The sequence below is a fragment of the Leptosomus discolor genome, chromosome 20 (assembly GCF_034619465.1).
Source record: "Leptosomus discolor isolate bLepDis1 chromosome 20, bLepDis1.hap2, whole genome shotgun sequence".
Lineage (NCBI taxonomy): Eukaryota > Metazoa > Chordata > Aves > Leptosomiformes > Leptosomidae > Leptosomus > Leptosomus discolor.
In genome coordinates this window covers 11,018,118-11,030,538 of record NC_141410.1, presented here as the reverse complement: position 1 = coordinate 11,030,538, position 12,421 = coordinate 11,018,118, and the positions used below count along the sequence as shown (strand labels likewise).

Sequence of the window (12,421 nt, the reverse complement as noted above, 5' to 3'; positions counted from 1 at the left end):
GGGTCCTGTGGGTAGCAGTCGCCTTGCTACCGGTCAGGAGATTTGTGAGTGAGGAGCTGAAACCGGCCTTCTCTTCCCTCTCTCTGAGCAGACAGAGGTGCTTTGGGGAGCTCGTTCAGGCCTCGTGTTTGTGCATTCAGTGTGAATTTCCCCTCAGCTGTCGGTGTGCCTTCTCAGTCTGGCTTTTGCTCTGCTTGGGTCCAGGCGGGGGAGCGCTACCTCATCGTACACCACGAGAGCTCTGCCCTTGGGTTTAAGTCACAAGCAGATCTCTCTGCTCTCGCGCGTCCCATTATCGCTCAGCGCTGTGTGGTTCTGGCTGCCTTCACAGTAACCTGGAGGGGTTCCTGGAGGAGTTCGCGGACATCTCCAAGGAGGACCAGATCAAAAAGCTCCATGATCTGCTGGGTCCCCACATGCTGCGGCGGCTCAAGGCGGACGTGTTCAAGAACATGCCGGCCAAGACGGAGCTGATCGTGAGAGTGGAGCTGAGCCAGATGCAGAAGTGAGTCACTGCAGCGCAGCTGCCCCGGGGCGGCTGGCTTCCCTCGCCCCGCCTCATCTGCAGCGCGGCAGGGCCTCACCGGGGTTTGGCAGGTCAGAGACACCCCAGTGCCCTCAGGCCGGCTGCGGGAAGAGCTGGAGTGCCTTCTGTCTCCCCGGGGGGCGCGTTCAGCCCGGTTGAACGGAGCTCTGTGCAGTCCCGGCTGCTCAGCAGGGAGCGTTTGGTGCGTGGCAGGCTGTCAGCGGGGCTCTGCTGGCTCTGGGGGGCGCAGAGAGAGCTCTGGGGCTGAACCCACTTCTCTTCCTCCTGTTCTCGGCACCGGGGCGCCGGCCTGCGCTGCCAGCTCGCCTGGCGTCACTCTGGAGCATCGCTGCTGCCCCAGGGGCTGTTGCTCAGCTCCGTTCGTGCCAGGCTGGCTCGCTCAGCTTCAGCGGCATCTTGTGCAGGGATTGGGGCCTGGCAGGGAAGGGCACGTCGCTTCTTCCCGGCACGGTGGGGCGAGGCTTGGCTTATCCCCCCTGCAGTGGGGAGCATGCCTGGGCGCTGTGCCCCTGGGTCTGTGCCTCTTACGGGGTGGGGGTGGGGTGATGCCCACCGAGCACTCAAATAAACCTGGCCCCGGGCTGAGGGTGCTGAACTGTCGCTTTTCAAAACGTCCAAATGTCCCTTTTGAAGTGACGTGAGTGGGGTTTAATTCGGTCCTGTCCTGCTTGTGCCAGTCCCACATCTGGCCAAGTTAGCAAGGGTGTCTGTCCCACCCCTGTTCCTGCAGGAAGTACTACAAGTTCATACTGACGAGGAATTTCGAAGCCCTGAATTCGAAAGGTGGTGGGAACCAGGTCTCGCTGCTCAACATCATGATGGACCTGAAGAAGTGCTGTAATCACCCGTACCTCTTCCCTGTGGCGGCGGTGGTACGTCAGCTCTGTTTGCACCCTGGAGACGTTTCTCACAATGTTGTGTGTGAGCTGTGGTGGGGGCTGGTTCCATGATCTTGCTTTGGTTGGCGGGTGGGCTTTCTTGTGAGTGGTTTCACACAAGGATCTTGTCTCTGAAACGCCTGTGAATTCCTCTGTGAAGTTAACGAGCGTTGTCCTCAAAGAGGCTAACCAGGATGCCTTCGCAGGAGGCCCCGGTTCTGCCCAATGGATCCTATGATGGGAATTCTTTGGTGAAATCTTCTGGGAAACTAATGCTGCTCCAAAAGATGCTGAAGAAGTTACGGGATGGGGGTCACAGAGTTTTGATCTTCTCCCAGGTGAGCATCGGGAAGGATTAATAATAAATACACCTTTGAAGGATTTTTTTTTTTTTCTGTGTAAGAGTTTGATCACAAAGATGATCAAAGGACTGGGAGGCCTGCCTTATGAGGAAAGGCTGAGAGAACTGGGTTTGTTCGGCCTTGAGAAAAGAAGGCTGAGGGGAGACCTTATCACCATGTTCCAGTATTTAACGGGTGGCTTTAAAGAAGATGGAGACTCCCTGTTTACAAGGAGTCCTGTGGAAAAGATGAGTGGTAATGGGAACAGGTTGCTGCTGGGGAGATGCCGGTTGGATGCAAGAGGAGGATGGTTCAGAAAGGGAACAATCAGCTGTTGGAATAACCTCCCCAGGGAGGTGGTGGATTCCCCAACAGTGGGCACTTTCAAGACTCAGCTGGGCAGGGTGCTGGGCATCCAAGAAAGGTTGGACCAGATGAGCCTCGAGTTCTCTTCCAACCTGGTATTCTGTGGTTCTAGTGCCGTCCTAGGAACAGGTAGAGGTAGGTGGAAAGGCTGGTGACAGCTTGTCCCCTGACAGCGTGGCAGCTGCCGCAGTCACGGTGGCTGGGCTGTGTCCCAGCTCTCCCCAGGGAGTGCCTGTGATGTTTAAAACCTCTGTTATCTGTGGATGAAGGGGAGATAACGGTACCGGCACTCCTCTTCGGGGAGGGCCGTTCAGACGCGGTTCTCTCGTGCTGGCAAAGCTGCCTGTGGGAGACGAGACGCCAGTGTTGCTCCTCTGGCGGTTGCCCGTTGGCCATGCTCTGCCCTTGGTGGTACTGCTGCCACCTTGGCCTCTGGCCAGCGGGCAGGGGCCCGGCCAGGCAGGGCGGGTCCCCGGGCGGTGCGGGGGGAGCCGGGCCGTGCAGAGCCGCTCGTGCCAGGGTCGCCTTGCCCTGCAGATGACGAAGATGCTGGACTTGCTGGAGGATTTCCTGGAGTACGAAGGCTACAAGTACGAGCGGATAGACGGGGGCATCACCGGCGGCCTGCGCCAGGAGGCCATAGACAGGTTTAACGGTACTCGCGTTTCTGCCTTGCCGGGGAGGGGGTGTGGGGTGGGTTCGCAGCCGGCAGCGGGGTCTGTGCCCCAGAGCCCCCGCTCGCCGCAGCGCGTTGCCTGCGCCCTAGTTGTGCCGCGCTGGCAGGTCCAGCTCCCCGAGGCTCAACGGGGGCTGCTCGTACTGTGTCGTTCGGGCCCTTGAGTTGTGTCCCGCGATGAACCCCGAGCGTGCCGACGGCAGGCTGGTTAGCGTGAGGGGCTCCTGCGTTTCCCTTCGAGGCCTCGGTAGATGACAGAGCTTCCCCTTCGGCTCTGGAGCTGTGTTTTCTCCAGCCACTGGTTCCCAGGGAACGATGTATTTTCGCTCCTTGCCTTCCCTGCCCGTTGCTTGTTGGCTCAGACCGACGGTTCCCGCTGTTTTATCCCTAAAGCGTGGTTCTGCACCTTGCCGCCTAGCCACGCTCCTTTCTGTCTCACTGTTTGCCACCTGTGGGTTTGTCTTTCTCAGCTCCTGGTGCTCAGCAGTTCTGCTTTCTCCTCTCTACCCGCGCCGGTGGTCTGGGCATAAACCTTGCTACGGCCGACACAGTCATTATTTATGATTCTGACTGGAATCCCCACAATGACATCCAGGTTTCTGACTTTTCCTTTTCCTTCCCATATAGTAAGTACCTCTGTGGCTCTGCCCTCTGTTTGCTCACCCCGCACAGGGAAGTCGGCCTCTTCTCTCGAGAGCTGCTGACGCTTTCTGCAGGATTTATGGGGCACATTTCTGCTCAGCAGCCCCCGTCCCACATCCACTGCCCTCGCCCTGGCCTGTCGGCGGTGTGGGAGAGACCTGGCGCGTAAAACCGTCTCTCTTCCATGGGCTTCTTGCTTTCTCCTGCTGCTTGCTCACAACCTGGTGCCCCCTTCTCTTCTGGGGGGCTTCCAGTTGCGTTTCCAAAAGCCCAGGGCGGACCCTAGCTAGGGACTGCCTGCCGATGGGAGGTGGCAGTGGGAGTGGGCGAGCGGCCGATGCCTCTGAAAGCAGTGGGATAGCGAAGAGAAACGCGTATCCCTCCCGCGCTCCCTGACTGGGAGAAGGTCCTCTCCAAAGCTGCGTCCACTGCTGCCGTCCGTTTGTGCCAGCGTTGCCTTTCCCTGGTCCTAGGCAGCCTGGTCCTGGTGCCTGGGGCGGGGCGGCGAAGGAGCAGTGTGGGCCTGGGGGTTCCTAGGGGGAGCGTGTCCTCGCTGCCCACCTTCAGTTCGGGGCCTGCGTGGGGAGGCTGGCGTGCCTGCAGCCAGCACGGGGGGCAGCGCGTCCCCCGTGGCTCCGAGCAGCCCCTCTCGCTCCACCGCCCCGTAGCAGCCCGAGTGCTGGATTCAGCCTTGGCTTCGCAGTGCCTGCCTGCGGCCTGGCGGGATGAGAGACTCGGCCCCCTCGGCCGGTGTGGCACGGTGCCCCCCTCGGCAGCTTCGTTCTCCGCCCGCAGGCGTTCAGCAGAGCTCACCGCATCGGGCAGAACAAGAAGGTGATGATCTACCGCTTCGTGACCAGAGCCTCCGTTGAAGAGCGCATCACCCAGGTGGCCAAACGGAAGATGATGCTCACCCACCTGGTGGTCCGCCCGGGGCTCGGCTCCAAGTCGGGCTCCATGACCAAGCAAGAGCTGGACGACATCCTCAAGTTTGGGACAGAAGAGCTCTTCAAGGATGATGTGGAAGGTGAGGTTGGGAAGGCGTCGGGGATGCTCTAGGCGAGGCAGGGCCCTGTCTGAGCTGCGGGGGCTCGCTCTCCTCTCCTTGCGCCCGCAGGCATGGTGTCTCAGGGACAGCGGATCACCATGCCGGATGCTGTCACCCCTTTCTCGGACACACTGTCAGCCAAAGGGGGTGCCGTGACTCCCGGCATGAAAAAAAAGCACGGTGGCACCCCACCAGGTGTGTAGCCCCCCTTGTTGGGGTGACCCATCCCTGGCCCTGCACCCAGCCTGAGCTCGCCTGGCTCTGGGGTTGGGCTGTCTCTGGCACAGCGATTTGTGCTTCCATTCACCTCGTTTTGCTCCCCAGGTGACAATAAGGACGTGGATGACAGCAGCGTGATCCACTACGATGACGCTGCCATCTCTAAGCTTCTGGACCGAAACCAGGATGCGACTGATGACACAGAGCTGCAGAACATGAACGAGTATCTCAGCTCCTTTAAAGTGGCCCAGTATGTTGTGAGAGAAGAGGACGGTGTGGTAATGTGATCAGTATCATGTCTTACAATCGCACCGTGTTGTACGTCCCTCTGTGTTTCCCTCTCCTGTTCTTGCGAGTGTTTTGGCGGGGGCAGGACTCCTCCCTGCTCTCCGTCTACGACTGCTGTCGATTGTCCCAGGCCTGGGGGTCCCAGATCTGATGGGACCGGCCGCAGGCAGAGGAAGCACAGTTGTCTTCGTCCTGTGCAGCCCATGGTGCAAGCTGGGCTCTGTCCCTGTTGGCCCAGGACCTTAGTTCGATCAAAGCATCCGTAGGCGCCTCCTGTCCTTCTGAAGGCCCTTCCCCTGCAGACTGGGAACGGGGAGTTGGATTAGATGATCTCCAGAGGTCCCTTCCAGCTCCTGCCTTTCTGTGATTCTGTGGGCATGGCGCTGCTGGCGTTTGTTTTCCCAGTAGCTGACTGACTTCTTTCCTTCATCTGTGGTGAAGGCAGCTGTAGGCTGCTGGTCTGGGAGGTCTCTGCAGATCTGTGGCTTTGCCCTCGGCGCGAGCGCGGGCGCTGCAGGGCGGGATGGATGGCAGTGTTCAGGGGAGCTCTTTCTGGTTGGGAGGTCATCTCAGCCCTTTGACAACCTTGCACCGAGGTCAGTACGTTTGGGCGAAGACGCAGGAGCCAAATTCCAGCCGGTGGCTCGGTGCCCTCCCTCCCTCTCCTTGGAGTGCCGTTAGGGGACAGGCAGTGGGGCGACGCGGGCGGGTCTGGGGCTGCCCGATCTCAAGCCTCTTTTCTCTGGCTTCGCAGGAGGAGGTGGAACGCGAGATCATCAAGCAAGAGGAGAATGTGGACCCTGACTACTGGGAGAAGCTGCTGCGGCACCACTATGAGCAGCAGCAGGAAGATCTGGCCAGGAACTTGGGGAAAGGGAAGAGAATCCGCAAGCAGGTCAACTACAACGACGCCTCGCAGGAGGACCAAGGTACGGCTGCAGCTGCTCGGCTCCCGGCTGGGCTTGGGGCGGGCCGCAGGCTGGGGGGCAGCAGGCTGGGGGGCAGCAGGCCCTGTGAAGCTGCACAAACAGGTTCCCTGATGGACACCTTGGCTGAGTTGTTGCTCGGCGTTCCTCTGTGCTTTGGTAGACTGTGTGGCTCTGTACTTCCCAGGTTCCTAAGCTTTCCAGGACAGAAATTCATCAAGGATTTTTTTGTTTTTTGGTCTGTAAACTCTAGTTTTGGTGAAAGAATTTAGGAAAAACATGTCTGTGGGCAAAATATTTCAATTTTGTTTTTTTCTGTATAGGAGAATACTAATTTTGGAAAACCTGAGAATGTGATTTCCTGCTTGTCGTGCCCTCCTCTCACTGCCTGGCAGTGGGTGCCAGTCCCACCTGCGGGCAGGCTCTCGCCTGTCCTGCATGTCCCTCCCGGGCAGGGTCCTGCTGCTCAGACGCTCTTCTAACCTGGCCTCCCTTTTGCTCTGCAGAGTGGCAGGACGAGCTCTCTGACAACCAGTCGGAGTACTCCATTGGCTCCGAGGATGAGGATGAAGACTTTGAAGAGAGGCCAGAAGGTCAGAGTGAGTTAAAGCGTTTGATACTCCACGGGATTTTGCTCTGCGGGAAGCCCCTGGCCCTCAGGCGCAGCAGAAACGTCTGGGTTGAGGGACTGGCGTGCTTCTGGGCCTCCGTTCGGGGGGAGGTGTCCCCACTTGCCTGCCAGGTGAGGAGAGCCCCAGGGCAGGGAAGGCAACCAGCTGTCTCCTTCATTGGCCGCTGCAGGGCCTTGGTCTGGTCCTCGCGGTGGAAGGATGGGACCCGCAGGAGAGACAGGTGTGGGACCCCCTTGTCTGGGAAGGGCGGAAGAGTGTCCCAGTTTGGGGAGGCCAGCGGGAGGGGAGGGACTGCAGCCTGGGCTGCTGCTCTGCCCGGGCTCTGCTCCTCGGGAGGGCGTGCGGGAAGCCTGGGGCACAGGAGCGCTTTGTCCGTCCTTCCTCGCTGCCTGGGCCCATCCCCCACCGAGGCTGCTTGACTCTAGGTGGCCGAAGACAATCCCGGCGGCAGCTGAAGAGTGACCGGGACAAGCCTCTCCCTCCTTTGCTGGCAAGAGTCGGGGGGAATATCGAGGTGAGTGTCCGCCTCGGCCAGAGCACGACCGATGCCGTTGTGCCAGGGCTGGACTACGCCGTGCCGAGTCGCCGGCGCATTAGTCCCGGTCCAGCCCACCCGGAACAGCCGCGAGGCTCCGAGGCGCCACGCGCTTCCGAGGCCGCGTCGTGATCCCGGCAACGCCTCCGCTCCCTGCAGGTCCTCGGCTTCAACGCCCGCCAGCGCAAGGCCTTCCTGAACGCCATCATGCGGTGGGGCATGCCGCCCCAGGACGCCTTCAACTCCCACTGGCTGGTCCGGGATCTGCGAGGGAAGAGCGAGAAGGAGTTCAGGTGCGGGGGTCCCGGGCAGGCAGGGCGAGGGCTGTCCTGGGCTCTGCTCGATGGCGGCGAGCGCTTAGCTCGTGCGTTCGGGACAGACTCCGGTCGCCGTCTTGCCGTGTCACCGTCTCTGCCGCGCTCCCCGGGGCAAGGCAGAGGCTGTGCTGTGACAAAGCCGGCTGGGCGGCAGCCGCCCGAGTGCCCGCGCACCCCCACCGTGGCTTCTTTTTGGGGAGGCACCGCCAGTCTCGTCGGAGGGGGCTGCTGTCGTTCTCTTTATGACAGGCTAAATCTTAGCCTGGGGTGAGCCTCTGCCGTCGCCCGCGGGTGCTCGCAGACGGGGTGGGCGCTTGGCTCAGCAGGGCGTCCGTGGGTCCGGCTGGGCTGAGCTCTGACTTTCCCTCCCGCAGGGCGTACGTCTCTCTCTTCATGAGGCATTTGTGCGAGCCGGGGGCAGACGGTGCCGAAACCTTTGCCGACGGCGTTCCCCGGGAAGGGCTGTCCCGCCAGCACGTGCTGACTCGCATAGGGGTCATGTCGCTTGTAAGGAAGAAGGTGGGTGGGTAAAAGTTCAAATGTGCCGTTTCAGGTGGGTTCTGGAGACTTGGGCATTTCGTTGGCTGCCAAATGCCTCTCGCCAGGCATCCCCTGCTGAAGCTCCCGGGCTCGGTGCGTGTCCGGTTTTGTCGTGAACGTGTCGGTGATGGTAGCATGAGCTGCCTCTCAAACCCTGCCCCTGGTTTTCCTGGGGGGCAGATAAGATGAGCAGGTAGTTAATAGTCTGGCTGGCAAAAAAGAGAAATCCTGCTGGAGCCTTGTTGGGTCTCGGAGCTTTAGTGACGAGTGTCCCTGGCGGGGTGGCTGTAGCGATCCTGCCGCTTCGTGCCTCTGCGGGTGAAGCAGCCTGACCACGCCGGCTCTGCAGCTGGAAATGCCTCCGCTGTGTGTGACTGGGCGGTGTGTGTCTGCCCCAGGTCCAGGAGTTTGAGCACGTCAACGGGAAGTACAGCACCCCAGATCTGATTCTCGAGGGCCCCGAGAACAAGAAGTCCGGTGAGATGGTGTCTTCAGATCCCAACACCCCTGTCCCGGCCAGCCCAGCCCATACGCACACGGGACCTGTGGCCCTGGCAGGTGGGTGTGCCCGTGGGCTCCCTGGGGATCCTGGCTTTGGTCTGGTGTGGCAAGGGAGGTGGGCCAAGGCACCAGAAGGTCTTGCAGGTGTCTGCCCACCCCGGCAGCGTGCGTGGCCCCCTGGGGCCCTGTCAATAGCTTCCTTGCTTTGCTGTCGCTCCAGACAAAATAGAAATGCCGCTCGGGTTCCAGGAGGAAAAGGACCAAGTGGAGCAGAAGCCCAGGAAGGCGTCTGACAGCCAGGTAGGGTGGCTTCCTTCAGCACCTCCTGCGGGAGGCCTTCTCGTGGTCTGCCCCGAAACCCGGAGCGCCCCCTGAGGAGGAGGCAAGGCTGGGCTGAGCTGGTGCGGGCGCTTTACGTTGAGGTGTCTGCGGGAGCCGAGAAGGTGGAAAGCGAGGAGCGCCCGGAGAGCTGTGACAGCAAGGAGAGACCGAGGGAAGAGAAGCCAGAGGAGAGCGAAAAGGCTGAGCCCTCTCCTGAGCCCCTGGTGAAAGGTGAGTCTCTGCGGCTTGGCTGAACGCGGTCGCCAGGCCTGGGCTCCCCTCGCAGCCGACAGGTGAAGCTGCAGGGAGACCAGGGTGTGCACCTGCCTCTGATGCGCTGGTGCTCCTGACAGGCAGGCCTTCCCTCTGCTGGGAGGCTCCAGGGCTTGCACCTTGCTTGGGTCTTTCTCTTCTCCACATCGTTGTGGGAGACCTGAATGTCGCAAGGTGCTGCAGAAATTCCTGAGAAAACAACAGTTCCAGGTTGTGAATGATGAGAAGTGCTCATTCTGGGGGGCGTTTTCTGTTCCTAGCAATGTGTTCCTCCAGATGGCTCAAGGAAGAGGGAAAACTAACTAAGTTTTCTGGGTAAAATGCAGAAGAATATTCTGTTTGAAGTTTTTCGAGCGCCTTGAACGTACCAACAACACAATCACTTTACCCTAAAAGGGCGAGTCTGTCCAGCCAACACGTTGTTCCCTGAAGAGCGTTTTGCAGATCGAGCTTTTCTTGTGTCCCGTCCCCTTCTGCAGATGAGGGGACGCCGGAGAAAGAGAAGCCTTTGGAGAAGCCGGAGTTGAACAGCAGCCCAGGGAAAGGGGAGGACAAAGAACTCAAACCAGGTGAGGCGCGAGGAGGCTTTGGGGTGAGAAGCGGCGGGAAGGGTCTGCAGAGCCAGGCGGGTGCCTGGCGTGGAGGGAAGGGAGCGTGTCTGCACGGTGACAGCGAGGACGGCCGTGGCTGGTGGCCTCCCCAGCGGTGACTTTAGCGGGGAGTTCCTCTGGCAGCTGATGGGGCGAGGATGACACCGGTCGGTCTTTTGGTGGGGTGCGGTTAGACAGGCGCGGTTGCTTGTGTTTGCCAAGCAGAGGAGGCCAAGGCGGAGGAGAAGGAGCCCAGCGAGGCTCAGCACAACGGTGACAAAGAGGAAGAGGAGGATGGAAAGAAGGACGACAGGAACATGAACTTCCGATTCATGTTCAACATTGCTGACGGTGGCTTCACAGGTAAGAGCGAGGGACGAGGCCTCGGCCGCTCCCGCACCGACGCTCTGAACCTGCGCGAGACCTGCGAGCCGGGTGAAACGGCTGCCGGCGGGACGGTGCTTCACCTCGCGGCAGCCGTCCCGGGGTTGCGCTGTGCTGCGGCCCCGGCAGCCCCGCGGCCTGACCGGGCTGTCGCGCTTCTGCTTCCGCAGAGCTGCACACGCTGTGGCAGAACGAGGAGAGGGCTGCCATCTCCTCCGGCAAGATCTACGACATCTGGCACCGCCGACACGACTACTGGCTGTTGGCGGGGATTGTCACGTACCCTTCGGCGTGGTGGGACGGCGCGCGTCCCGCTGTTGGGTGGCGGTGAGGCGAGGGAGGCCTCTGTGGGGTGCGGGAGCCGGGGTGACGGTGGGGCGGTGAGCAGGGAGGGGGTTCGGCGATGCGGCGTCGCTGCGGGGCGGTGGGCGTGCTGTCGGCTGGCCGGTCCTTCCCTTGACGCTCCCTCCACACCAGTCACGGCTACGCCCGCTGGCAGGACATCCAGAACGACCCGCGCTACGTGATCCTGAACGAGCCGTTCAAGTCCGAGATACACAAGGGGAACTACCTGGAGATGAAGAACAAGTTCCTTGCCCGGCGGTTCAAGGCGAGTTGTAGGTTCCGGGCTGGTGAGTTGCCCCAAAGCCAGGGGGGAGCCCACCAGCACCTCCCGGGAGCGCAGCAGGGAGCGGTCGTGCGCTTTGCGAGGGGCTCGTGGTGGCTGGAGGAGAGCGGGCACCCGGCAGCCGGGGCTGGGTCCCGCGGAGCCGCAGGCTCTGCAGCACGGGATGGGGCTGGCTGCCCTGGGCTCCTCGCTGCGGGGGGCTGGACTGGTGCTCTGCCCGCTCCCAGCATGTGCGATGCTGTGGAGACGCTGCCCAGGCCCCTTCCTGGGGTGCTCGGTGTCTGAACGGAATGAGAAAACACAAGGGCTAAGCCTGTTTCCCCAGGGGTTTTTGGGGGGTGAGGTGAGTGGGGAGCACGACGGGGCGGAGGCTCTGCTGGCATGAACCGTGTGGGCAGCTGAAGCCTGCGGAGCTGTACTGGTTTATACTGGAGTATTCTGCTCCTGAATCCTTCCCCTCCCGTCCCTCCCAGTTGCTGGAGCAGGCCCTGGTGATCGAGGAGCAGCTGCGGAGGGCTGCGTACCTCAACATGACCCAAGACCCCAATCACCCGGCCATGGCATTGAACGCCCGTCTGGCTGAAGTGGAGTGCCTTGCCGAGAGCCACCAGCACCTCTCCAAAGAGTCCCTGGCTGGGAACAAGCCTGCGAACGCCGTCCTGCACAAGGGTGCGTGCCGGCAGAGGCGGGCGGGAGCCAGCCCCAGGGGGCCGGCAAGGGTTTGCCCCCCTGACCGTGGGGAGACCCAGCCGGGAGGCTGTCCCGGCCTCGTGTCCCCTCGGCCAGGAGCTGCCTGCTCCTCCACAGCCTGCTTTGCTGGCGAAGGCACTGGAAAGCACTGGGAAGTGGCACGCTGCTGCCGCAGCCGGGGGTGGCGGGGGTCCTCGGCGCTCTTTGCTGTCGGCTCCCGGCTGCCGGAGCTCGCCAGTCGCTGGGGGCTGGGATGCCGGGGGTCTGAGTGCCCTCGCCCCCGGCCTGAGCGCCGCCCTGCTCTGCTCGCAGTGCTGAACCAGCTCGAGGAGCTGCTGAGCGACATGAAGGCCGACGTGACGCGCCTGCCCTCCATGCTGTCCCGCATCCCACCCGTGGCCGCCCGGCTGCAGATGTCCGAGCGGAGCATCCTCAGCCGCCTGGCTACCCGCAGCGGGGACCCCGCCGGCCAGCAGGTCAGCAGGGACGGGGACGGAGCCCCTCGCCGCCGCCGGCAGGGCCAGGGCTGCGGGTCAGCAGCTCTCCTCCCTCCTTGCCTCCCCAGGGCTCCTTCGGCTCCTCCCAGATCTACAACAACAACTTCGGGCCGAATTTCCGAGGTCCCGGGCCGGGTGGGATTGTCAACTACAGTCAGATGCCGCTGGGACCGTACGTGACCGGTAGGTCGGGGTTGTGAGTGGACGCTCCCAGGCAGAAAAATTCCGGGAGGGGATTTGAGTGGGCCGGCAGCATCGCCGAAGGACGGCGGGCAGCAAGGCGTTTCCTCTCTGTCGCAGATATTTAGCTGTTCCCACGATTTTCCTCCGCAGCGCCCGTTTCCAGCTGAGGTAAGGCCGCGCTCGCCGCTCGCCGCGTTTCGTTCGCCGGGGCCTCGTGGGGCCGTACGAGGGCTCCGCTCTGGGCTGCCGCTCCGGGTGCCGGTGTCCGGATGCGGCCTCTGGGGGAGGACCCTTCCCCAAGCCCCAGCCAGCTCCCCCTGCCCCTGGTTCAGCGCGGGGAGGGTCCGGAGCCTGGCTGACAGGCAGCTCTCCCCTCTCCTTGCAGCAGCCCCTGGGGGC

At 62.0% G+C, this 12,421-nt stretch overlaps 1 protein-coding gene across 1 annotated transcript in view; it reads left to right on the top strand.

The window, feature by feature from the left end:
• The window catches only part of CHD5 (chromodomain helicase DNA binding protein 5), a 30,291-nt gene extending 17,870 nt beyond the window's left edge, over window positions 1-12,421 (top strand). Inside the window, 25 exon segments of the mRNA XM_086476066.1 lie at window positions 332-505; window positions 1,278-1,419; window positions 1,632-1,763; window positions 2,670-2,787; window positions 3,279-3,403; window positions 4,246-4,477; window positions 4,568-4,693; window positions 4,823-4,995; window positions 5,760-5,934; window positions 6,438-6,530; window positions 6,989-7,077; window positions 7,219-7,391; window positions 7,790-7,934; window positions 8,354-8,513; window positions 8,677-8,756; window positions 8,879-9,008; window positions 9,530-9,619; window positions 9,866-10,003; window positions 10,195-10,303; window positions 10,502-10,634; window positions 11,126-11,321; window positions 11,655-11,818; window positions 11,908-12,022; window positions 12,140-12,190; window positions 12,408-12,421. Coding sequence (XP_086332192.1) covers window positions 332-505; window positions 1,278-1,419; window positions 1,632-1,763; window positions 2,670-2,787; window positions 3,279-3,403; window positions 4,246-4,477; window positions 4,568-4,693; window positions 4,823-4,995; window positions 5,760-5,934; window positions 6,438-6,530; window positions 6,989-7,077; window positions 7,219-7,391; window positions 7,790-7,934; window positions 8,354-8,513; window positions 8,677-8,756; window positions 8,879-9,008; window positions 9,530-9,619; window positions 9,866-10,003; window positions 10,195-10,303; window positions 10,502-10,634; window positions 11,126-11,321; window positions 11,655-11,818; window positions 11,908-12,022; window positions 12,140-12,147 — 3,220 coding nt within the window. The 3' untranslated portion in view covers window positions 12,148-12,190; window positions 12,408-12,421.